This window comes from Rhamphochromis longiceps, linkage group LG22 (genome assembly GCF_057381845.1).
Source record: "Rhamphochromis longiceps isolate RC_006_pf linkage group LG22, R_longiceps_female_GT1.1, whole genome shotgun sequence".
NCBI classification, from domain to species: Eukaryota; Metazoa; Chordata; class Actinopteri; order Cichliformes; family Cichlidae; genus Rhamphochromis; species Rhamphochromis longiceps.
Window position 1 is genome coordinate 23,080,156 of NC_140577.1, and position 27,239 is coordinate 23,107,394.

Here is a 27,239-nt window from a genome sequence, read left to right on the forward strand (position 1 = left end):
AAAAACTTTCTAGACACGCCACTGTTCATCGCAGTCTTTCTCGCTTCTTAAATAATAGTTCAAGTTGTCAAAACAATATGTGAAATCATTCACAACATGTTGTTATTTGCGCACAGCAGAAAAAAACATTTCTCATTCATTGTTAGCGCTTGCGATTGTTTTATCACATCTCGCCAAATCAAAGCCCAATTGTCTACAATTTGAACAATTACTGCTTTCTGTGTCTTTGTGATCAAAATAGATAATGCGCTTTCATAGCTGAACAGTTTCCCTTTTCTTTTTTTCCCCCCTCTTTCTAAAGTATGTTGGAATTATTTCAGTGTATAAACTGTCATACACTCCATGCTGAAAAGTCTCTAAAATTATGTAAATCTGCCAAGCAAAGTCACACGTTTTTGGCAAACTCATTTAAAGAATCTTTGTAGTTGCAGCAACTTTTGAACGTGGAGGATCCTGATCAGTTAAACGTGTTACAAGGTCAACCGTGTGCCGGAAGAAGACGACGATTACCAAATGCTCCATCGTGTTTGCTGGAGATAAAGGAATCTTCAAACTTGGCTGCTTTGATGCAAAGTTGTTGTCAGTTATACTCAGAAAAATACTAGTCTGGCTCACGAGGCTTTCAGTGTCAGTAAAACTTGTCGTAGAAACCTGTTTGGAACTCAGCAGCTAAGGGGAGTCTGTCTGTCTTTCTGACAGAACATCTAAACATTTCGACCACCTTGGTTTTTCACAGCATCAGAGGAACTGTTTATTTTGACGGCTGTTTCGGTGATTTGTTCATTGACATTTTTTGTTTTCATCAAGGTTTTGTGTGAGAAACAGCCTTTTGCAACTGTGTTGAATTGTATTTCTGCATTTATGGGCTGCATGGGGAAGGGCATCTTCCGTCCTTAGAACTTTACCACCTGATATAAAGAACAATGTACCAAAGCACTTTGGAAACACAGTAACAGCTACTTGTTAATAATGACCAGCTGAGTCTTTAACTTACTAGAGATTCAATGCATTTAATGACCCCCAAAAGTGTTTTTTTTTAAGCCGACCAACTAGAAAGACACTGGATTGGAAGTCTTTGAATCAAAGCAACAACCGTCCATCTTCATTTAATGTTAAAGTTATCAAAAAGTCACTTTTTTGTTCATGAGTCTAACACTGCATGACTGTACACGCGAAGCACGTTTGATCACAGTGAGTGCACAAACACAGTGACTTCATTAATTCTCTCCTGACTCCCCTCCATAAGCATTAATATGTATTGCTATGCGCTTGTTTGTCGTTGCCATGATTTTCCTGGAAATCTGAACACTTTGACAGGCGCGTTTGTGAATTCCAGTGAAGAAAGCACGGCGTTTGTTTCAAAATGCAGAATGCATGAATTATCACATCCAATATAATGGTGGCATTCTCTACACTTAGCTGATAATAAAGGTGTCTGCCGTTTCTTTTACCGAAAACATCCGCTATCCTCGGATGCCAGAGGATTGTCAGCGTGGCAAATGAAGACCCTTTCATGAATTGGATTCTGATTGAGGCACTCTTGTGTGACATGCATTGGTGATGGAGAGCAGCAGGACAGGCTTATTTTACATGAAAATGTAACAGCTTATTATGCCATAGTGTTGAAATTGTTGGCTGTATTATGCTTAACAATCTTCATTTGCTCCGTTCTAATTTATATCCCATTTTTCTTCACCGTATGCTGTTATTTGCTGCTTCATTTCCCAAAAGGCATTCATTACAGCTTTCTACTGTAATTTTATCTAACTCAGCCAAAGCCCCATGTGTAAGCTGTCTCATGCATACACATTCTCAGAGGGTGTCACTCTTTACAGGTAAACTCTCTCCTCTCCGCCTGTGAGTCTATGTCACTTTTTTTTTCCCCCATTTGTGACGCATGTCACTCTATTATGCTGTGACCTAGACGACCTGATAACTCAACAGGCAGCAGGGATGTTAGATGGGATGTTAATCAAAACATATGATAACATCAGCACAACCCTAGCAAGATGAGCAGTGAGATAGCACAAAAAAAAAAAAAAAATCACAACCCCCACACCCATTTCATTTCACTTGATATTGATCCCACAGGTCTAATCTGCCAAGTCACTGATGCCCTAACCTGATACAGAGCGAAATGTATACGCTGTGCAGTTACAGAACGCGAGGAAGGCTCCGGGCGCACGGCGGGGGCGCGTGCCAGCTGTTCAATTATCCGACACACTTGCAGATGCACACAGAAAGCGTGAAACGGTCGAGCATAGTGGAGAGGATCAAACAGCTTATCCTCCTCTCGTCCATTTCCCAATTTTCTTCCCCAAATTATGTGATTGAAATCGGTTGCCATGGCAACGGGAGATTTCGGGGCAGGACCGGATCTGCGTTAGATTAGCAGCAGACCGTGTAAGCCTGAAGTGTAGGTGCGCGGTTTGCCGTCCTACATAGAGTTAAATGCTAGACTGATGATGTTGACTAATTGAAACTTCGCTGGTTAGTGGATCGGCCTGGCTCTCCACCATCTTATTTGTTAATGTTAATGTGACTTTTTCTAATTGCTTTTCATTTGCAGCCATAATCACAGCTTTGTTAATTACATGAATATTTCAGAGCCAAGCTCATTACAGGGCCCGGCATATTTCCTTCTGTTTCTGGCACGCATTCTGCGACACTTGGTCTCACTCTCTTTCCTTCTCATTTGTGCGTAGACACACACACACACACACACACACACACACACACACACACACACACACACACACACACACACACACACACACACACACACACAAATCACTTGATTTAGCTAATTATTGTATGACTTATTGACCACTCCTAGTTATATCTTGCATTTTTACAAACTGCCTCTAAATCTCATATGCTCAAGTACTCCTGGTGCTGCTTGCACACACCCACACTGTGTGCTTTGCGTCGCCTATGACTAAAATAACTTCCATCTATCTAACCCCAGTTTTCATGCTTGTAGCTAGACCTCATGTCAGGAAGTACAGAGCGCTGGGGTTACCTATAGAGCGCCCAGTCACTTTGAATCATACATTCATATTACACTCTATTGCATGGCTGCTTAGCATTTTAATGAAAGGAGCCTTATAGAGTTGTTCATACTGGGAAATCTTATTGGGCCGACATGCTTCATCGTCCCCACTAAGGCTCTCTTTTATCTTTTGTCTCACACTTTTGATCTTTCTCCCCATGTCTGTCTGTAGGTCTTCCAGCCCTTGTTGTAGCAGTGTCAGTGGGTTTCACCAGAGCGAGAGGTTATGGCACAGCCAGCTAGTGAGTATTGCTTCCAGACCTCCTGACTTTGTCTCAGTCTATGTGAATATCATCACTAAATACCAGCTTCAACCATGCATTTGTGTGGGCTAGAGGCAGAGTACCATTCATTGGCCTCATTGCTGATGAATCAAAATATGCAAGTGTTTTTCCCCTTGAGGTGTTCAAACTAAAGTTTATTTCATAGGCGAGTATTTTTATGTATTTAGTTTATTCAGTCAAAGCAGCCGTGTGTGTTATAAACAGCTGAGTGTGTAAACCCCAAATCTATTCTTTTACATCAACATCATCAGTCTTTTCTCCATGTATCCATGTATCTATTCATACAGTTGCTATAGTATATTTCTTTCTTCTGTGCCACAGGAGGACAGTTGCCTATCCCAGCATGCACTATGTTCAATACGCAACACATCTTAGCTGCTTATGTAGTGGGCATGGTATAACATTGACAGTCCTGTTCACTGCAGGGACACATTAACCCCCTGAAAACCAGCTCTGATCGGCAGGTTAAATAAAACATATTTACATATCATGTGTGAAAACCTTAATCGTCAAAAACTAATCAGCTAATCAGCTTTTGATTTTTGTGGTTCTGTTAATATTATTGCAATGGCTCAATATCCAGCAACTCCACCACTGAAAAAAGAATTAAAGATTTAGATTTTCTAAATTTGCTCATAAATTAAGGAAATTATTCCAGCTTAGGGCCAAATGGCTTGTTTCTGTCATTCAAGTGAGAAACTAATAGTTTTAAGGTCTTCAATATAAAATTAATCTCCTTGCTGTCAAGTGTGAGCGCAAAATGACCTTTAAGGCATTTCAATAACCACGTCAAACAGGTGAAGCATGATTTGAATGTTTTGTTCAAGAATATGAAAATCCAAGGCAGCTAGGCTGACCTTTAAGCAAAATGTACACAAAAAAGCTTCATTACGTACCCAGTCAATAAAATGCATCTTAAAAAGGTTCACTTTCCCATATTTTACTTAACGTGAGGGCTTTGTGGAGGTTTTTTTTTTTTTTTTTTTTGGGGGGGGGGGTTCCATCTTAAGCTTTCTCTTTATTGAGCTGTAATTAAGATGACAGAGGGGTTTCCGCGTGCTCTGATGACATTACTGGAGGACACATTTAAGCTCATTAAGTCTCACTAGCTTGCAAAAACCAAATAAAATTTCCAGTTTGAGGATATGTTTTAGGTAATGTACATAATAAATTTGCTCAGCACTGAGGGCATTATTTACAGAAAGAGGCACTTAACCACACATTGAAAGGCTTTATCCCTCACCAAGGAAATTTGGAGTTAATGTGATACTTAATTGAATGTCTACTTGTTTTTGTTAAGTACTTGGCACTCACAGTAAGTGAAATGTGAGACCGGAATCTGGCGACGTGATATTTTACATGCTGTGATTTTTCTGTGTTTACGCACTTTTTTAACACCTCTCCTTTTTTCTTTTTTTCCCTCTACTAGTTGCTGGCTATCGTTGGAAGGCGGTTTGCTTTATGCCTTTGTTGGGCCAGCTGCTGTCATTGTATTGGTGAGTGCGTCACTGCTTCAGTTCAGTTCAGTTTTAGTTATATAGCACCAAATCACAAGAATGGTTGCCTGAAGGCACTTTATACTGTAAGATAAACACTTTACAATAATAGAGAAAAAAACAAACAACCAGACGTTCCCCTGTGAGCAAGCAATTAGCGATGGTGGGAAGGAAAAACTCCCTTTTAAAAGGAGCAGCAGAACCAGGGTCAGGGAGAGGGGCAGCCATCTGTTGTGAGCAGTTGGAGGTGGGACAAAATCCACACTGGAAGAGATTCAGCGTTTAGTAATGGTGTATAAACGGTGGTCTATAAACACATATAGAATTAAAAAGGGTGAATGAAGAAACACTCAGTGCATCATGGGAAGCCAACAGGAGCGTGACTAAGGGAGGAGTCAGGTTCCATCTACATGACGAAGTTCCTTTCCTCTCAGCCAGCCGGCCTCTCTCTGTAGTCACATGGCACAAATATTCTCCAAATATTTTTGCAAAGTTAGCCTCCCAGCTTGGGGCATTAAAGCAAATGCATGTTGACCTCTGAGGGTTTTCCTCACTCGCGCATGCACATGTAAGCATACACACCCAGGGTGTACACGACACAATGATGAGCTGAGCGCTTTGATCGCCGAGTCTAAAATGTCAGCCCAGAAAAAAATAAAAACATATTCTAGCTGACAAGAGCTGCCGGCAATGCAGCGCAAGAGTGGACCTCCATCGCAGCTCTAGCCCCGAATCTCTCACTGTTATATGCATTTTCAAAGCATAGGGCTCTGTAGCCAATGTTTTAAGCATTATTATGGTCCAGTGGTATTTTCAGATCTAAATATGCAGCTAACTTGTGTTCCACGGAACGTAATAATGTGCGCTTTCTTCATTTTTGCCAGTTGCCATAAAGCAGACGGTTTTATGTTGAAGTAAATATACTTCTGTGTTGTACTACAGCAAAACTGAGTGCACTGATTGTATCTCAGAGGCGTTTTAATCATCTGCTTCTGTGTGCTGCTGTATGTGGCTCAGCTAATTTCTCCTAAATGGATCCCTGGGTAGATATTGCCACCACTAAGCTTAATAAGTCTGGATGGGGCATTAAAGTTTGGTAATTGCTGCCACTGGCGTTGCTGTTGTGTGTGTCCGTTTATAGCTTCTTTTCCTCTGTTGTTTGCACATGTACCGTACAGTACACGTCAGGAAGGAAACATGGATCAGACAGCACAGGTGTGCAGAGTGATATGCATGATTTTGAAGTAAATCCCTGACAAGCAAACAGCAGTTAGACAGTTTCTGCAAGCTGCAGTTTGAGGCACAAGGGAATACAGGATTATGTGCTGCTGAATATTCATCATTATGTTAATCTAGTGTCTTGCAATGCCACTGTTATTATTTAAAGGTTACATAGTCTGAAACTGAATGCAAAACAGTAATAAATCGCATTCCTTTAATTGAAAATATTAAATAGTGTTTATACACTTGTATAAAAACTCTAAATACTCGCGAGGTTGGTGCTTTATTTAAAAAAATGCAAAATGCATGACTCTAAAAAAGCGTATTTGAATAAGTTATAAGATGAAGAAGTTAAACATTCAAGTTTCGAAAGTTGGAGCAGTTTCATAAAACCCACCAACTTGCTTAAAGTTATTTTTCAGTGCCTAGTATGTCTTGATGCGCTTCCAGCTTTTCTCCTCCGCAATGTCAAAGTACGCTCCACACCCCAGCTGCTACGTGGTACCTGGCCCCCTGGTGTTGTTGCTGGGGCCGCACTCTAACAAACAGCTGTAATGAGAGCAGGGCGTTGGGCAGAGAAACACAGACCTTCCCACAGGACTCTTCTCTAATTAATGAACCTGGCCTTGGGCAAATAGCTGAGCAGGATGGTGCTGACTCACAGAGCCTGGGCCAGACATGACTGGCATGACAATAGTGCTGTCACAGTCTGGCACGTTGTAGGTAGTTGTCAGTAGCACACGCGAGACTGGAAGAGATCAGAGAAAGAGATTTTTTTTTAATGAATCGTAAATGCCACATGTACCATACTGACGATCCACCAAATGCTCTGTCTAGTTTGGTGATGTGCAGTACAGGAGCTCCACCGGGGACTGTGCTGTCTCCATTCCTGTTCACCTTGTACACCTCAGACTCAGTACAACTCCAGGTCATGGCACATACGCAAATACTCTTGACAGTTCTAGTGTTTGGATATATTAGTGATGGGTAGGAGGAGACGTACAGAGCACTAGTAGATGTTTTTGTGGAGTGGTGTGGCAGAAGTCATCTGCTTCTGAATCTGAATGAGACCAGAGAGGTGGCGATCGAGTCCAGAGGGAGGTGGACCGCTACACAGCTTTGTCTGTGATGGCATAGGCTATTAATGTGGAGGAGTACCCAGTACCTGGGCATCCACAGTGACAACAGACTGAACTGGAAGACCAACACAGAAGTTGTATACTAAAGAAATGGGATGAGCGGGCTCTTTTTCCTGAGGAACCTGAGATCCATCAATGTGTGCAGCAAAATGATGGAGATTTTCCATCACTCAGTTGTGGTGAGCACAGTGTACTTTACTGTGGTCTGCTGGGGGAGCAGCATCGCAGCTGGAGACACCAACAGACTGACTGAACTGATCAGGAAGGCTCTGTGATTGACTGTATCTTTTTAAATCACTACACACTCTATAATACAATATATCTGTCATGCAGTGTCATCTACCAGATAATGACATATTATTATTATTATTACTATTATTATTATTATTATTATTGTGATTATTATTATATGCAGTGAAAGGAAATATGAGTATTTTCAATTTCATTTCTAAGAAATGGGATTTGAGCAGAAATTAGGCTTCTGCAAAGGATGTGAAAACCAAATATTTAACATGGTACGTGTATGTCAGACTCTAACTGTTCAGCCGCTTAGTGGTTGTAATTTTTGGCAGACATGTTTTCAGCATATGGATTTTTTCCTCTTAGCTAGTAGCAGCTCTTGGCATGAGCTGAAGGAGGTATTCAGGCAGACATTCAGTTTAAGAGCTTGGTAAGAATAGGAATGCATTGTAGGAGCTGTGTAGGTACGCATCAGGGTGTGAAAATCACTTGTCACTTACACCGCTCGCTCCTCCAGCAGACTTCCCAAAGAACCTGATAAACGATCAAACAAAGAATAGGCAGAGAAACCCATGGCTGATGGAAGAACGCGTATGAGTGAATGCTGGCAATCAGGATTATGACGAACATGTCGCTAGCACAGGAAATCTCCCACATGGGCAGGATTTCAAAGTAGAAGGGGTCTACATGTGGCAAGCCTCGGCTCAGAGCCATGTGCAAGTGCGTCTTATTGAATCTGTATCACTGGGTCACCGCTATAACCCAGATGTTTGGCAGGCTTAACAACGGACTCCTCATTAGTAAGAGAAACAAGTATGAGAAGCAGTTTTTTAAAGCTTTCAGAACTGCCATAATTATAGGTTAAGAAAAGTACAGGACCTGCTCATTTAAAAAAAAAAAAAAAAAACTTCTGTCCTGTGCTATGTGGATAGAAGGAGTAGGATGAAACCAATGAAAGGAATGTCTGTTACCTTCAGTTCACCAAATTAAAGCTGAATTTGTTCATGTAACTTAATATGTTGATTGTCTAGATTTTGCTAGTTGAAGCATGACATAATTTGACGTAGGAATTAGTAAGTAATAAAACCTTTAGAAAAAAAGCCTATGCTTGGCTTCAATAGTATACATAATACTTTGTATAGTTCATAAATAGATGCTTTTATTCAACCGACCCCAGGGCCAAGTCAGCTCACTCTCCCTGGACAGTATTTACTCTTAGGGGAATAATGTTGTATCTTCTAGATATTAGTTTTAGTTTCTTTTGCCTTTTTTAAAAGACTAAGAAGTTTGTAGTGCAGTAAAAATAAGTAAAAGTACAAGCTTTTGTTATTTGCCCTTTTGAAACCCATTTTAAGATACGGACAGACATCATTTTTAGTATGATTATTATTATTTGTATTTCTTATGTAGATAAAGCTCATGTGTAGCATTTATTGTTTAGTAAATCCACTTAAATTTTTAATAATAAACATGTTGGGGTTTTTTTTTATTAAAAGTTCACAAACCACCATCTATTCAAATTGTTATGTATTTAAACTCTTATAGCCGTTACTGCATAGCAAAGATATACAGTGGGGCAAAAAAGTATTTAGTCAGCCACCGATTGTGCAAGTTCCCCCACTTAAAATGATGACAGAGGTCAGTAATTTGCACCAGAGGTACACTTCAACTGTGAGAGACAGAATGTGAAAAAAAAATCCATGAATCCACATGGTAGGATTTGTAAAGAATTTATTCGTAAATCAGGGTGGAAAATAAGTATTTGGTCAATAACAAAAATACAACTCAATACTTTGTAACATAACCTTTGTTGGCAATAACAGAGGTCAAACGTTTACTATAGGTCTTTACCAGGTTTGCACACACAGTAGCTGGTATTTTGGCCCATTCCTCCATGCAGATCTTCTCGAGAGCAGTGATGTTTTGGGGCTGTCGCCGAGCAACACGGACTTTCAACTCCCGCCACAAATTTTCTATGGGGTTGAGGTCTGGAGACTGGCTAGGCCACTCCAGGACTTTCAAATGCTTCTTACGGAGCCACTCCTTTGTTGCCCGGGCGGTGTGTTTTGGATCATTGTCATGTTGGAAGACCCAGCCTCGTTTCATCTTCAAAGTTCTCACTGATGGAAGGAGGTTTTGGCTCAAAATCTCACGATACATGGCCCCATTCATTCTGTCCTTAACACGGATCAGTCGTCCTGTCCCCTTGGCAGAAAAACAGCCCCATAGCATGATGTTTCCACCCCCATGCTTCACAGTAGGTATGGTGTTCTTGGGACGCAACTCAGTATTCTTCTTCCTCCAAACACGACGAGTTGAGTTTATACCAAAAAGTTCTACTTTGGTTTCATCTGACCACATGACATTCTCCCAATCCTCTGCTGTATCATCCATGTGCTCTCTGGCAAACTTCAGACGGGCCTGGACATGCACTGGCTTCAGCAGCGGAACACGTCTGGCACTGCGGGATTTGATTCCCTGCCGTTGTAGTGTGTTACTGATGGTGACCTTTGTTACTTTGGTCCCAGCTCTCTGCAGGTCATTCACCAGGTCCCCCCGTGTGGTTCTGGGATCTTTGCTCACCGTTCTCATGATCATTTTGACCCCACGGGATGAGATCTTGCATGGAGCCCCAGATCGAGGGAGATTATCAGTGGTCTTGTATGTCTTCCATTTTCTGATGATTGCTCCCACAGTTGATTTTTTCACACCAAGCTGCTTGCCTATTGTAGATTCACTCTTCCCAGTCTGGTGCAGGTCTACAATACTTTTCCTGGTGTCCTTCGAAAGCTCTTTGGCCTTGGCCATGGCGGAGTTTGGAGTCTGACTGTTTGAGGCTGTGGACAGGTGTCTTTTATACAGATGATGAGTTCAAACAGGTGCCATTCATACAGGTAACGAGTGGGGGACAGAAAAGCTTCTTACAGAAGACGTTACAGAAGCCAGAGATTTTCCTTGTTTGAGGTGACCAAATACTTATTTTCCACCCTGATTTACGAATAAATTCTTTACAAATCCTACCATGTGGATTCATGGATTTTTTTTTCACATTCTGTCTCTCACAGTTGAAGTGTACCTCTGGTGCAAATTACTGACCTCTGTCATCATTTTAGGTGGGGGAACTTGCACAATCGGTGGCTGACTAAATACTTTTTTGCCCCACTGTAATATAATGGCATAATATTTAGAATCCCCTCATATCATTCTGTATGTTGTCAACATAAACAATAGCAGCAGGAAACATTGCCATAAATAGCTCTGTAACATTATTATAACTTATTATTATCAATCTATTGACCTCAAAGGAGAGGTCAGAGGTCATGTGACATGATATTTAAAATCTTTATATGGCACTTTCTATCCAAATCATAGTTTTATGGCTTTTTGTCAGTTTTCAATCAATAAATCTTTAAGTTGACCTGGAAGACCTTGGTGATGTAAACCAAATTTTAATGGCTTGTTGATGTGACCCCACTCTACATCCCTACAGAGTTTTATCAAAATTCATTCAAAACTTTTTGAGCTATCGAATGTTTACAGAGTGATGACACACATGCAAATGCTATCAAAATCACAAAGTGGTTAGCAGAGATAATACAGATAAAATATACCATTACTAATGGCTTATAAACATTCATTAATTTTATTGACAATTAAAAATCAACTTGGTCTATGCGGCTTTTACAAAGTTGTCTTCAACCTTGTGAAACATTAATAAAAGAAAATACAAAGCCATTTGATCGCCTGTTCTCGACTCTTGTATCACAGCAATGTGTCTCTGTCTCTCAGGTGAATATGCTTATTGGAATCGTGGTGTTTAACAAGCTCATGTCTCGAGACGGCATCTCAGACAAGTCTAAAAAGCAGCGTGCTGGGTAAGTTGCCTGCACTTCACACACATACTTACACATAGACACACACACACGTCCATCCACGCACATTTGCTGCATTAGTTACATTTTCCCTGCTGTCAGACAAAGTTAGGAGCACAAAGTATTCATGGCAATTAACTAGAAATGCTTTCGAGGGTCTGAGCACGTACACCTACCTGTACATCTGTGCCTTCAGCAAAAATTATACAAAAAAAGGAAAAGAAACAGAAAAAATATGATCCAATTTGGCAACAAAATGACAAGACATCTGCTGTGTTTTGTTGCTCTGTGCAATGCATTTTACTTCGCTTTAACATACGCTACCCATCTAGTTTTGTGTGCTTGAAGTGACATCGCCGAATAAAGTGGATGTGAAAATCAATGGCAGATGGAAATCTAATTACATTCAATAAATACCTGGATTATCTGGATTAAACCTTCTATACTATTGAATCCTAACCCACACATACACACAATATACAGGCATATGTCTCTAGCTCCACCGTTGTTTGTATTAAAGTAGTTCGCTGCGCTCATCATCTTTCTCATTCTGAATGGCACTCCCACATCTAAAAATCCATGTTTTAATTTTTACACCTATTGATTCCATCATTTGTTCTCCTTTTTTTCTTTATGCCGTTGCATTTCCTCCAACGTCTATACAGTAGTGCACAAATGGAACTTTTAATTTGTTCGTAGCATCAAGGGTTAACAGTACAGCTCTGCTCTCCAGGGGGTTGATTAGCTTTTGTTACCCGGTGATGCAACCTGAGATTAAACCAGTCGCTGTGTACAAACACACCTACGCGCACACGAAAATACACACGAACAGGTGTATCCTCCTTTGTCGCATGAAAAGTCCTTGGCCTTATCCGAGCAGTAAGCACATTTCGTCCCCCGATTCTCAGAAGTGTGTTTACAGAAATAAAATGCTCACACATACACACAGACACACGCACGCACCACAGTTGGTCGTGTTGCTAACAGGACAAGCTGTCATTAGCGTAATGTATTTCCTTATGAAGCCATGGGGATGTGGCTGGCAACAAGGCAATGAGCTGTGCTGGGACGCTAATGTAGCATAGCAACATACTGCCCCATCATTCTCTGCTTGCACGTATATACTGAAATTCAGTATATACACACGCAAGCGTGCGCACATTCACTCTCTCTTTCTGTCTGAGTGGTCGACTGTAAGTAAATAAACAACCAAAGGAGTCAGAAAGCTTCACTTTTGCTTTTGCACAGTGATATAAAAAAAAAAGATAAATTAAAAAAAATTATATATATATATATATATATATATATATATATATATATATATATATATATATATATATATATATATATATATGAAAACACACACATAGACCTGCTTGCACTGGCCGGGGAATATATTTTTGGTACTTGCACCGGTACTTCCTGTCTGCATCACTGTAATCTGTTAATCCACATGATTGCTGTAACATTACAATGTCCGTCTCTCATGTTCCCTCTACTTGCTCTGAATCGATCTTTGTATTCTGACTGTTTTTCATTGCTGCTACTTTTTAAGATCTGGTTTTAATTTTTCCTTTCTTTCTTTTCTCCTTCCCCCTTTTTCCCCTCTCTTTTTTTCTTTTTATTTCTTCTCTTTGTTGTGTCCACTTTCTCTCTTTATGTTTCTTTTTCTTTACTTTTTCCTCTTGGTTATTTTGCAACTGTGACACCGGCACATTCACCTGTTGTCATAACTGGTACTTGTCCTTCCCACACATCCCACACCCTTACCTACCTCCTGTCCTCTTCACCTGGGTGCGTGCGTGTATGTGTTTATGTATGTATGTCTGTACATGTCCTAAAGTGTCCCAGCGGAGGCGCGTAGCCGACTGCTCCTGAAATGCTCCAAGTGTGGCGTGATCTCAAGCACCGCTATGTCCAACTCGACTGCCAGCAGCGCCATGTTAGTCCATCTTCACCTCTCTCTCTCTTTCTCTCCATTGCCCTCACTCTCCTACATCTTTTGTAATCTCTGGCTTTCAGTTATGATGCAGGATCTGGCTAAGTAATGAAAGGAAAAACACCTGCTCTACTATCGCTGCAATTTAATGAGATCATGTTTTCATCCAAAGTGGTATTTCCTCTGGTTGCACTAAGCAAATCTGACCCCTGTCAAGCTATATTTGTGAACCATATTTGGAAGTTTGTTTTAATCATGTTTGTGTTACGAAATGTTCAGAAAGGTTGTTAATGAAGCAAACTATTTGGGTAGTGTACTTGCATAAACGTGGATTTCATATTAACCAGATCAAGTAAATATTCACAGTAACACACGTAATATCACGTACATGTGAGAAAAAGGAAAACCTGGCTCCAAGTTTAGTGATATAAGTTTAGTGGTGTATGTGTTTAATAAGGTGTCATTCTTATTATAATGACAAAAAAGAGATTTCTCTCTGTGAACACATAAGCCCCACCCACCGTCTGCTTTTAATGGGCAGGCCAATCAGAAACAAACAAAAAAAGTTGATTTAAACAGATGAAGAAGAGTTAAAACGGCTTGTTTAAAAAAATTTGTGAGCTGAGGGGCTGCACAAAGGCCAAGTAAGACAAATAAGATTATTTACAATTCAAATCTCATTGTAACCATTAATAAAACTGATTAAAAAGAAATACATAGACTGCTACTAATAACAATAATACTAAAAATCAAGGCAATAAAATAAAATAAAAAAATCACTTAAAAAAAATCTTAAATGTCTTGTTAGATGTGTTTTCTTTGCTGAGCTTTGCTAAAAAAAGATTCATAGCAGTTTCTTTTCAAACACTGGATTGTTTCTTCTGTTCTGAGGATTGTTTTAATGGTTTCATAATCAGGAAGACCTGTAAACTTTCACACTCAGGGTTATTTTTCATGTTTTTCAGTTGCCTAGATCCTTGCTAAAGACAAGTCGACTTTATCGTTACATATTGGCTCAGAAAAGAAGTAGAATAGCAAACTTGTATGAATTTCCAAACCATCCAATAGTCAGGGGTGCACATAAGTGGTGCACATTTGCTGTCAAAATAAAAGACCCGCACCAGATAAGAAGTTGTAACGCGCATTTGCGTACATAAGATTTTCTGGAGGAGGACACACATTTGTTTAGAACTCTTAAAGTTTTCGAATAAGCAAGCTCCTTTAAGCTATTACTTTGGTTTTCCTCCACCTCCAAAGAAATGTCAGAAGGAGTTCGAACCGCAAAAGAAGCGCGTATTCTCGGAAAAGTGGTTGCAGGAGGCGAGCTGGCTTCAAACAAATGATGAACGCACAGAGATGTGGTGCAGAATATGCCGTGAAAATCCCACTCTCGCGGATAAAAACAGTCCCTTTTATATGTACGCAAACGCTCGTGGCAACTTCTTATCTGGTGCACGTCTTTTATTTTGACAGCGAATGTGCACCTGCGGACCACTTATGTGCACCCCTGACTATAGTCATTGTTCCTTATACCTAAGTCTCAGACATATACAAGTCATATTGGACTTCAGGTGGTTTACTTACTTGCTTACTTTGACATTTACCTGACAGATTGTCACTAGCTCGACTGTATAAGCTGTCAAGGCAAAGAACACACACCCACACAAGATTGATTTATTAGTGATGGGCAAAAATGCTACTTTAATATGTAAAACGTAGGATCAGCTTTATTAGTCTTATGGAACATTCAATTCATATGAATCATACCTCTTTTTTACTCTCATTATTTTTATTTCTTGTATGTAAAAATTTCTTGGAGTTTGTTGCTCTGCTGGATTATGACGTTTGGTTACAACCGCAGTCAGCACCACAGGGAGTTCACAGGAGAAGAGCAGATACATCACTATAATTTATTGTTCTTTATTCGCTTTTGCTCGTTTTGCACATCAACGGGGACTTGCGTATTTTTCCATGTGGCTAGACGGAGCTGTCCGTCTTTTTTATTGGACAGTTATAAAACCGTGAATATGTGCTCAGACAGCATGAACATTTTAAATTGGTGTCTATCTTTGTGGTGCTGTTACAGTCAGACATGCACACACATTCTTGTACCTCAGAAACCCGATGTCAGTACTTGTCAGTGACTTGTCTTCCCCCTCCTCGGTGGGCTTCTGCCCATTGTCTTCACAGTCTACCAGCATGGCACTTAGTGTGCATCAACTATGTAATTGTGAGCAACTGCCAGTCCAAAACTATCTACATGATTACACATCATCTTCCATTTATCGGTGGGAATATTAAGTCTGATTCAAATCCCAGTGTGCCAATCAGTTTCAAATTGCCCACTGCTGTGAAACTATGCCTCATCTCCATGTTTACATGAGTGTATGTGTGTGAGAAGTTGAGTTATGTGACTTACCAGATATGACTCATCTGGTTTGGTTTGAGACTGAATCCCTTGTTCATTCCCTCCTTTCCTCCTCCTCTGCCCCGACTTCTGTCTCCTTCTTTCCTCTCTGACAGGGCATCTCTGTGGAGCTCCTGTGTGGTTCTCCCGCTGCTAGCGTTAACCTGGATGTCAGCGGTCCTGGCCATAACTGACCGGCGCTCCACACTCTTCCAGGTGATGTGTCTCACAACACCAATGCATGCAAGACACTCATCTGTAGCTTTGAGACACCATGGATAAGCTGCTTTTAAATGGTGGGAGCCCTCTGAAAGTTTAAGAAACACCTGCTGTGTCACAGATATAGATGAAGTATTTGCACATTCACTGCTGTTTGTTCTTGAATAGTCAAACGATAAAGATGCAGTGTTGGAAATAGTTATCTGATCCCCTGCTGAATTTGTGAGTTTGCTCACTTATGAAGAAATAAACAGTTTCTATTTTTATATCAGTAGAGCGATAGAATATCAACCAACAATCCAGAAAAAAACATATCAGATTATGTTATAAATTTATTTTCATGTGACTTGGTGAAATAAGCGTTTGATCCCCTAAACTTAGAATTATGGCTTTCACAGATAGGCTGTGTGCAGATCATATATAATCAATCAGTCAATCAATTATAGATAGTCCTGATCTCCACTTGTTATGTGCATAAAGCACATCGGTCCACTTAATCAGTTTTTTCCATCCCAACCTCTCCACAACCAAAGAGCTATAAAAGGACGTCAGACCAATGGCAAAAAACTTGGTGAGAATGTGGCAACTGCTGGTGGAAATATTCAGAAATGGAAGAAATATAAAATAATCATCATTTGTCCTCGGTCTGGAGCTCCGTACAAGATCATGGCTCATAGTGTGAGGATGATCATGAGATAGGTGGTGGATCAGCCTAAACCTACACGGGAGGAGCTTGTTAATGATCTGAAGGAAGTTTTACCGCAGTCACCAGGAACACTACGGATAACACATTCCCCAATAATGGACTGAAATGTTGCAGGATTACAAGTCCCCCTGCTCATGAAGGCGCATCTTAAGTTTGAAAGAGAAAAGTTGAGCATGACCCAAAGAACACCATCCCCACAATCAAGCACAGAGGTGGAAACATTAAACTTTGGGACTGTATTTCTGCTAAGGGTACAGGAAAACCTCACTGCACTGAGAAACCAGTGGACAGGGCCTCATTCCCTAAGCCAGAACACTGAAGGTGAATCGTGGATCCTCCCTTAGTTATGCTGCAGTAGGTGTAGGCTGCTGGGGGATTCCCATGATGGACTGAGTATTTCTTCTTCAGTCACCTTTCCTACTCATTATGTGTTAATAGACCTCTCTGCAGTGAATCATACGTGTTATTAATCTCTGGCTTTCTTCCAAAGCATGTATTTTATCCTGCCTTCCTTCTCACACCCCAACCAGTCACGGCAGATTGCCTCCCTCCCTGAGCCTAGTTCTGCTGGAGGTTTCTTCCTGTTAAAAGGGAGTTTTTCCTTCCCATTGTTGCCAACATGCTTGCTCATAAGGGGGTCATTTGATTGTTGGGTTTTTCTCTATATATATTATTGTTAGGTCTACCTTACAATATAAAGCACCTTGAGGTGACTGTTGTTGTTGTGATTTGGTGCTGTATAAATAAAATTGAATTGAATTGGATGGGACTTCCAGCATGACAATGACCCAAAACATGTCTCCACAGCAACAAAATAGTGGCTAAAGAAAGAACAAGGTAAGGTCATGGAGCCCAGATCTCAGTCCTATCTGTGGAGGAAGCTGATTCTTCCTCCAAACAACCCAAAGCCAAATTTAAAGGGTTTAGAGTTTCTGTAAAGAGGAATGGACCAAAATCTTCCTGAGATGTGCGCAAACCTGGTGACTAACTACAAATAAATGTCTCTGGTCAAATACATATTTCACTCAAAGAGATGCAAATGAGTTTCATGTGTTTTTTTCTGGATTTTTAAGTAATATTCTGTCTCTCACTGTTAAAATGAAACAACCATAAAAAATAGAGACTTTTTGTTTTTCCCAGTCTACATGTTCGAGTCTCATATCTTGACAAATTAGCAAATTTGGGGACAAATAATAGGATAAGCGGAAGCGAATGGATGGATGGATGGATGGATGGGGACAAATAATATCATGTATAAATAAAGAACCGGCCAGTGGAAAAATAGGTCAATATGAAAATAATCTTATTTTACTTTAAAACAAGCAATTCCCACTGTCAAGATCACAAGTAAGCAACACAAACAGTGAGTGAGAGTATTGACTGTGATGATTTATTATTATTATATGAGGGTTTCTCTAATGATTCATTACAACACAAAATAACAATAGAGTGGGTGCCACAGCACCATGTGGTACACTACAGAGAATTCAAGTGCGGATATTATAATATTTTAAATTTTGCACTCTCAGCTAATTTTACTTTTGAAGGCAACAAGTACGATACAGTTAGTTAATATGTGCTTGCATTTATTTCATTCAATGGTTTGTTGAAGTTTAAGCATTTGCACAGTAATATAAAACAACTTAAAATTAAGGGGGATGCCATGGTTTAAAATGTTTTAGAACCACTGCAGTATTAAACAAATGTGCACTAACTAACAGGAGCATCTCATTTATCTCCTCTAGGTTCTCTTTGCCGTCTTTGACTCTGTTCAAGGCTTTGTTATCATCACCGTCCACTGCGCCATGCGCCGAGAGGTGAGTCCAGTCTCTTCCTCCCCCTCCTCCTGTTGAGCATTTGTTGTGTGGATGCCACGCATTTTTTGAATTTATTCTAACTCTGCAGCACACAGTGAACTCGGAGATAGTCGCTGGCTTTGCTGGGATGCCGGGATTCATTTTCTTAAATGTCATGTTAGCTTCTGGGGTCAGTATGAAGTCACGTCAGAACACAAGCGGATCAGACGCGAGAAGGATTAGCACGGTATTCATGTCCTGTGCTGCGGCACTACTTCTTCATAATGCAGTAGGATAGTGCGGCATTGTCCATCTGATCCAAGTCTGCTTTAAGGAGCTTACTATGATGCTGTATGAAATAAGACGATAAGTCCCTAACTAATAGCCCCAAGTGCCTGTTTGCCACAGGCTTTACTGTGTCCCCAGGGATCCCGGATTTTAAACTCATTATGGACATACATGTATTCTTGCCCTTGAGACAGACAATGGCACACATGCCAGTGTGTGTACACTTATTCAATATGGCATCGCTCACAACTGCTCTGGCTACAATTAATGGATTTTACAATGTCATCAGTTTTCCATAACTGTAAATATGTCATCTGTTTCCGATGCATGTACGCGGCGCGCAACGCAACCTCTGTCAAAGAGATCATTATGATATTGAACGAACTGCATACTGTAAGTGAATTTTTAAATGCTCTGAATGCTTAGCTGCATTAAATCAATACCACAAAAGCGGCAGGGATCAGGGTACCGTAAATCCAGGAATTATTTATTGTAAATGTATGAAAATCCTCTTGCAAGAGTGAGCGTAAATCCTTCGTAGCTGCAGAACAACAGACAGAGGGGAGTGCCGCAACGGAGGAAGTAATAGAGGGAGGGTGGGGGGGATCAGGATGTATTACAGTGCAACAAAAACAGAGAGAAGGTAGCATAAAGTGTGATATTATGTAAACGGCAGAAAGGGGAGCGTCTTGTGATGGAGGAACTAAGTTAAAGTTAGGTGGTGAGGAAGGGAACGCACGCAGAGATCTGTGAGAGGAAACTGTGATTTAGAAGCGAAGCAGGGGATGATAGTGGGGGAGGAGGAAATAGAGAGGAATGTGGAAAGAGAGAGAGAGAGAGGTAGGTATCCATAGTAGGGCATTTCTCTTTGAAGTAGAAATGAGGTGCATTGGGTGCCAGTGCACGCACTCACATACACACAAACACTCGCGCACTAACACAGAACAGGCAACAAAGGCCACTGAGGATGAGTATGGATATAAAAGGAAATAATAAACAAAATGAAACAATGGAGGGGATAAACCAGTCCATGCAGACGTGGACGCAGTCCACTCGCGTACATAGACGAGGAGACCGCCCGATGTGCTGCTACTTCCTCAGCAACTAACCAGGATACCTGTAATACAGATCGCGATAGGGGGGGGATTTGTTCTTTGTTACAAGGAGCGGCCCTTTGACAGCGCGCTGGTGTGTGTTTACTTAGATACAGTATGTGGGAGGATAAGGAAAAAACAGCATAGCACAGGAAAGGCCTCGGGTTTAGAACATCTACAGTACATACCGTGCTGTTAATTTTAATTAGTGCTGTGAACAGTAATCACTAGGCTCAAATTTTTCACTTTCAAAGTATTCTATGAGCTTTCTATACCGCTCCTATAACTGTTATATAATCTGCAAGCCGAGTTTCCTCATGAACAATGGGACTTTTTGCATAAGTTGGTATTCACCGTACACTTGCCATTGCGGCGATATAGATGAAGCATGTACGTTGTTTAAGGAGCATGGTCCCCACGCTCCAATGTTTGCCAAACTAACTTAAGGAAAAGTTCCTCCACTAACTTCTTTCCTTTGCATCATCTTTTCCTCTCCCTCATCATCCTCCCCGCCCCTCCTTCCCTCTCTCTGTTTCCACCCTACCCTCTCCCGCATCCCCCTTCCAACCCCCAGGTGCAGGACGCAGTGCGCTGTCGAATGGGGGGATGTAAAGACGACAGCGAAAACTCACCAGACTCCTGCAAGAATGGACAGGTGCAGATCATGGTGAATAGCACTCCATTTCATCCCACATTGCAGTCCATTTGCCTCAGACTAACATTAACCAGGCTGAAGCTTTTCCCCGCGAGCTCCAATTCCAGCAGAGCGAAGCATGATGCCATTATAGACGTGATCAAACTCGCACCTGGCTTTCTCGTTTTCTCCTTAACCATCTTTACCTTAACAGGGGTTCATGCATTAAGCAGTGTCTTTTTTTTATATGTGACATCATCCCAGAAAAATGAAATTTCACTTGAAGCTTGTCTAGTTTCCAGCCTGAAACTAATGTCTGCTGTTTCACCTACAGTCCCCTGCTATTATATCATTTCATTGTCATTTGCTGTTAAAACATATTCTCACTCCCGTCTTTTGACATACGAGCACTGAAAGACACCCGACAAACTGAGTTGGACTAACCTGCGCATTGAAATAAAGCTGTTGTGAAATCGTCCGGTCCTCACCAGGCATCAGTGTGTGACAACTCGGGAGTGGGAGCTTGTTGGTCTATACATCACAGCCTCTAATCATATTTTATCACAACAGACATTTCAGCACTTTTATGTTCTTCTAACTGAAAGTCCTTCATCTTTTTTCTTTTTTCTAAAAGACCGCAGAGCTATAAGCTGTAAGGTTATTGTGTGCGTTCCAGATGTTATTAATAGTGTGATAAATCATAGAGACTTGACCTGCCCCAGCAATGACAGTATAGTAACACCACAACCATGAGAGAATGAGCAGCCCTCATCTCTATTCCCTTTATTTCTCCCTCAGACCTGTTTGCGGTAACGATTATGGGTTTCTGAATGCTCCTCTGAGGTTTTCAAGATTAAACTTTGGAGCCATCGCTCTGCTCAATGAAGCCATCGCGCCACACTCTCACTCTCTGTTTTCCTTTACAGTCTAACTGGAATGTTTAATTTTGGGTAAACTGTATTATCATGGTGTGTGTTGGCTCATCAGTGTGCCAGCGACAGTGCATTAGACAGACAGGTGCTCTTGTTTTTTCTTAACTTTTCTTGTCTAAATACGTGCGACTTTGAGGATGTCTTTTCAGACTGCACATATGCACGGAGAGCAGCTGTGTGAGAGACGCAGCACCCTTGAGAACATTAATTGTGATGGATAATTTGACGAGGTTGCCACCAGTTATAGCTGCATCATAATTACAGTGAACACCATTCTCTCAGGTGCTCTTGGTATATTCACAAATCTCATTAGCATGTTAAACCCTTGACATTTAGAGTCAGCGTAAAGATGTAGAACTGCAGCTACACCCTCTTGTTAAAACGGAATCAAAGCTGTCTTTGGAAATTTATTTGATTAGCTAAATTCTGATTAAAAATCAGCACTGTTCTTTGCAAAGCTGGTTAGATGTCCTCTTTTAACATTTCAACTTTATGTTTTTCATTAATTCTTTTTTTTATATATATCATCAGAAATGTGCAAATGTGAGCGCCTGTGGAAAGCAGAGCGGGTCTTTGCGTTACGGCACATCACTGTGCTTATCAGGTTGCCACGCACAGCCGCTCCCACCAGCGTGCCACCAGACATCCCAGCAAGGCTGTTACCACAGTCTGACCCATGGCAACCACAGCCACGCATTGAGCCATGTTAATGAGCATACCCCCATCCTCAACAACAACCATAACCACGCCCATAATCACATCAGCAGCCAACCAGTATGTAACCAAAAAAACCCCATTGTTGGTAGAAATAGTCAAATCCGTAAGTAGAAAAGGTGCAATATGTAAAGCAACATTTATTAATAAATGCTACAGGATTACTTGAGCGTTTTGACAGGTTCTTCCTGAGAGATGGATGAGAAAATGTTAACCACTCAACACTCACTGCTTTGGAGCTTTCTGGAGCTACTGTAAGCAGTCTCTTAACTTAATGGAAAGATGGGAAACAGTGAAAGCCCTACCATTACTGTGCTCTGAAATAGCAAAATAAGCCCAACCCAAGAAAAATACACTTTAGGATTTGTGTATATATATAGATATATATTAGGGGTGCAACGATATTCGTATCGATATTGAACCGTTCGATACAGTGCTTTCGGTTCGGTACGCATATGTATCGAACAATACAACATTTGTAATTTATTTTATCAATTTTCCTTCTGTCGATGCTGTCTGTGTTGAGCGCTCAGTGAATCTGTGTTCGACTACTCCGCCTAGGCTGCACTGTCCAGCGCAGATCCACTGAGCGCTCAACACAGACAGTATAGTCAGAAGGAGAAGCGCAGGGCAAGCTAGCGAGACAGAAGTTAAGCTCTCCTTACAACAGGCAAATTGAACGTCATTCAGATCTGGCGTTTGGAATTATTTTGGTTTTCATGTGACGTATGACCCTGAAGGTAAGCGAGTCATGGACTAAAGTAAAACAGTATGTTGAATGTGCCATGCAATGCTCAATTACATTGGTGTGAACTAGTGTGTTAGCGCAGTTAGCTCGTTAACGTGTTGGCCGTCTAGCCCCATGCACGGAGTGATCGGCGGTAGCTCGTTAACGGAGATTTGCCGTGTTGTGGCGTTAAGGTCATTTCAACCAGATTAACCTGAAAGCACTAGTGGGAACACAACGAATATGACTGCACATTTACGCCGACATCATCGTAGTGCAAAGACAAGTGGAAGCAGACAAAAAAAAGCAAGCATGCTACTAACTTTAGCCGAGTCATTTAGACAGCTGTTAGCACATGATTCTCCTTATGCTGCTGAGAATATAGCCCAGAAGAAGCGGATAGTATAGCTTTTATTTTGGAAAGAGACATTTCTCTGTAATAAACTCTCTTTTCCAAAGATGAGTGATTCCTCAATCAGATACAGGGCTTGCAATATCGCTAGCCCGATGTCCCGGAGCTAGCGATTTTTTCAGTCGGGCTATTGTAGGAAGGAAAAATATATGTCAATGCTTTTGCATTCTTTCGGAAATGTAGCTGGGTAATTATGTCATTGGCATCGGTGAGCCACTGTCAATATGTGACATATTGAAGTCGCGTTTGAATTTGCGCTTGTTTTTTTGCTTTCACTTTGCAATCGTGCGAACTGTGTATAGAGAGCGACAGTACTGATCTGTGAGTGATGATAATTTGTGCACCAATTCCTCTGACATCGTCTTATTAATCGTTAGCTTACTATGCAAACATGACAAGTGAAATCTCCCGCAGCTTAAACATGTGAGCGGTTGATCGTGCAGAGAATCGCTGAGCTTATGTGAGTGAGCGTGTAAAAGCATTTCAGTTCTGCTGAGCCAAATAAGACAGGTCAGGGTGAAGAAGTGACAGCCAAAGAAAAGCTTACCACAAAACGGAGAAGTTATGACAAATCAGACTATAAGGCAAAAAGAAAGTGCAGCTTTATGGTTTCATGGACAAAAGAATTTCTGTGGCTGCAATATGATGAGCTAAATAACCAGGGCTGCACATAAGTGGTCCGCAGGTGCGCATTCGCTGTCAAAATAAAAAACACGCACAAGGGTTAGGGTTAAATTTAAAAACTGTACTTTTGAGTTAAAATATATATTTATAATTTTAATAAATGACAAATTAAAAAGGCATGAACATTTTTTTTGTATCGAAAAAATATCGAACCGTGACACCAAACTATCGAACCGAACCGAACCGTGAATTTTGTGTATCGTTGCACCCCTAATATATATATATATATATATATATATATATATATATATATATATATATATATACACACACACACACACACACTGTTGGACAGTAAAGAGCCATATTGTACATTCAGAGATACAGTGGTTTGGTACAGTTGCCACTGTACTCTTGATGGGTGTTTTTGTACTTTAGGGAAATCACCCCTGGTGACATTTTTGAAATGTTACAGAAGTAGATATTTCTAGATTTAGACATTTTTGTACCTATGCTTGGAAATGTACTCAGATTTGTAACCTGTCTTGTCCTATTACAAGATCGTATATGATCGTATATGTCATATTTTGACATTTTAAAAAGGTACATAGAGGTCCAATAATTAGCCCTTAGTTATGTTTTAATGTACATTAAACCTGTGAAGACTAGAGCCTGACAAAAATACAGCCATAGGGCCAATATCTCAGCTTTTTAAAATCAATAAGCATCAGTGTCCGTCTTAAACACCTATATCGGTTGAGCTCTAGTAAAGACCCAAATTGCCTTTTGCTGTACCCCTGTGCACTCTGATGCTATAAGCTAACTGTTAGCAAGAAGCAAAGTTGTAGTTTTACCAAAGTTTGTGTTTCTTACATATCGCACCTTTAAGTGTATGTACTGCAGTAATAGTTGTGATGTCTAAGAGACTTGACTGACTACAGGAACGTGTACATTAACGTGTGCTCCCTCAGTATATGCTGCAGTCTGTTCCCTTATATTATTTAGTTGATGTTGATGACTCAGTGTACGTAACCTGTGAGGCAGTTGCAGAGAGAGTGCATAATGGTTAGAATAAAGATGATTTGTTTTTTTTTTCTCAATGTGGATGAAAGAGACAAAAAGAGAGGAGAGCTTTGGTTTTTTGTTTTTTTTTCTTAATATTCTCATTTGTCCATTTAGTAGAGAACCATTTATGGTGCTGCGGGTGATTTGCGTACTAAGAGCTTTTCTGCTCCTTTGAGACCTTTGCAAACTCTCTCATTCTCTCTTTCAGTTTTTCATTTCCGCCCTTTTCCTCTTCTCCTTGCCTCTGTGGCATGGCCAAACTGTCTGAAATCTGTAGTTTATTATCCAAACAAAGGCTTTTGTAAGTGAATCCCGCTGAGGACGGGACGAGGCTCTATAGTGAGAAATGGGAGGATCGCATCTGCATAGCAATAGGCTTCATTTTTACTAAAATTCAGAAAAACTTGAGTGGTGGCCATTCTGGAAAGAGAGCTTCTTCATTCAACTCACCAGCCTCTGGGTTTCTTTACCCCAAGGAGCAGTGCCGCCCTGCATCGCTCGAGTGAAGTACGAGATATCAAAGCAACTAAACATCAGATTTGGTTGTGCCCGAAGTACTTTATCTACATAAAATCTGAATATTGAGTACAGGTTAAAAGCAGTGTTGTGTGTAAGTTTGTGTTTTCTTCGCTCCTGTCAATGGATTGCATTCTAACATTATATATATTTTTTCTCATCCTTGCTAGGAAGCTGCAAAGTTTTGCTTCAGCTGGAACAGCAGATAATAGTTTAGCTGCTGTGTAAATTTCTGTCCCTGTTTCCATTCAGATGATAGCGAGGTGACTGATGAGGCATACAGAAGCATTACGTACCTCACAGCCTTCTGCTCGTCTCTCTCAAAGTCTGTTTTGGATATGCTGCTGTGAACTGATAAACATCACGAAAAAAGCAGCGGTTGTGTAGGCCTTAGACAAAATGTAGCTTTTTCCTCTGTTCTTTTTTTGGTTAGAAAAGGCGTTGGGATGAGTTCATTGCAAAGAAGGAAAAACGGAACATTTTCAGTGCATCTTTTTTGTTTTGTTTTGTTCTGTTTATGGAGAGGATTACTAATTGACTCATATAAAGTGGCAGATTGGGATCAGGTCCTTTTCTATAGAGTTAAATCAGAGCATGAGAGTCATTGGATACATCATATCCATTTGAGATCCAGTCGCTCGCTCGGACTCGTGTGCTTCCTGTTGCTCTGAATGCACAAATTAATTGTGCCTCCTCTCTCCCCCGCCGCCTACCCCGCCTTCTACGTCAGACGGATTTTGAGAAGGACGTTGACTTGGCTTGTCAAACAGGTGAGCTCTCCCTTCTACCTGATTTCGCTTTCCCTCCTTCTCCTTTTGTCTCCATTCTCTTCGCTGTTCCTTTGTCCCACACAGGATTAGCATTGCAAGCTGTTTCATTCTTAGCTTGCTGCCGCATGTGTTGATGAAATGACAGGAGATGATGCGCTACATCTCGGCGCAGAAAATTATTATGCCTTATCAATCACACTGATTCTGCCCAATAAGTGCTCAGCGAGCATATGTTTGGATGAGACTGTGCTTAATTGTGCATGATAATAACACTCCTCAATGTGTTCAGACCTGTTTCACTCGTTAGTCGACAATGCTCCTGTGTGGGTGTTTGGATGTGTTACAGATGTACCACAGTATAAGTGTGTGTTGTGCTTTGAAATATTAACAAAGAGTCACTCCACCCTCCCACCCCTCCACTCCCTCCCAAAACCCTTGCAGAGAGAGGACACCCATGTAAGTTTTGCACCTTACTGACCTAATAAATACTGCCTGATGTGTCCGTAAACTCTAAGAGCTCCTATAGACGAATCCAGCTGAAAGCCATATTCGTTTACTCCATCTATTGAACAGTTTTGGGGTCTGATTGTGTCTTTGCTGATGATGGCACCACCCTACATACTGTATCTATTTCTAGTGGGTGCCTTCCTATATTTTCTAGCCAAACTTTAAACCTGTACAAATAGCTCATCTTTCTTATCTTTCTGACATTCAGTACTCGCGTAATAAGACGTTCCCCAGTTTAAAAGTAGACCATTCAATTCTGACTTGACGTATGTGTCAGCAAAGGCCTTCTGAAAGTTTCACTCTAAGCAGCTTAGAGTTTCGAGGCCAAACATGATGAGCACGGGCGAGATCTAACCAAGAAACCGATGGATGCTACACACTGAAACACAAGAGAACTCATATGCCGCTTTATCATTTTTATGAACTTCATGTATTGAATAATACTTGAAACTAGTGACTGAACTTCTTGGCCCTGAACTTGTAGAATGTAGCTTCCACGTCTCAAAAATCAAGTCAGCAAAGGTTGACATTAAACCTGCCTTTCCTATCGCTATTGTCCCATAGACTTCCATAAAACTAGCTCCT

At 40.8% G+C, this 27,239-nt stretch overlaps 1 protein-coding gene across 1 annotated transcript in view; it reads left to right on the forward strand.

Moving 5' to 3' along the window:
* adgrb2 (adhesion G protein-coupled receptor B2) overlaps window positions 1–27,239 on the forward strand; it is a 257,215-nt gene that overhangs the window by 203,883 nt on the left and 26,093 nt on the right. Inside the window, exons 21-30 of the mRNA XM_085395366.1 lie at window positions 3,225–3,294; window positions 4,766–4,832; window positions 11,222–11,307; window positions 13,148–13,246; window positions 15,767–15,866; window positions 18,321–18,392; window positions 20,328–20,420; window positions 21,851–22,093; window positions 26,108–26,147; window positions 26,589–26,603. Of these exons, the coding sequence (XP_085251492.1) occupies window positions 3,225–3,294; window positions 4,766–4,832; window positions 11,222–11,307; window positions 13,148–13,246; window positions 15,767–15,866; window positions 18,321–18,392; window positions 20,328–20,420; window positions 21,851–22,093; window positions 26,108–26,147; window positions 26,589–26,603 (885 nt within the window). The remainder of the gene's footprint in view (window positions 1–3,224; window positions 3,295–4,765; window positions 4,833–11,221; window positions 11,308–13,147; window positions 13,247–15,766; window positions 15,867–18,320; window positions 18,393–20,327; window positions 20,421–21,850; window positions 22,094–26,107; window positions 26,148–26,588; window positions 26,604–27,239) is intronic.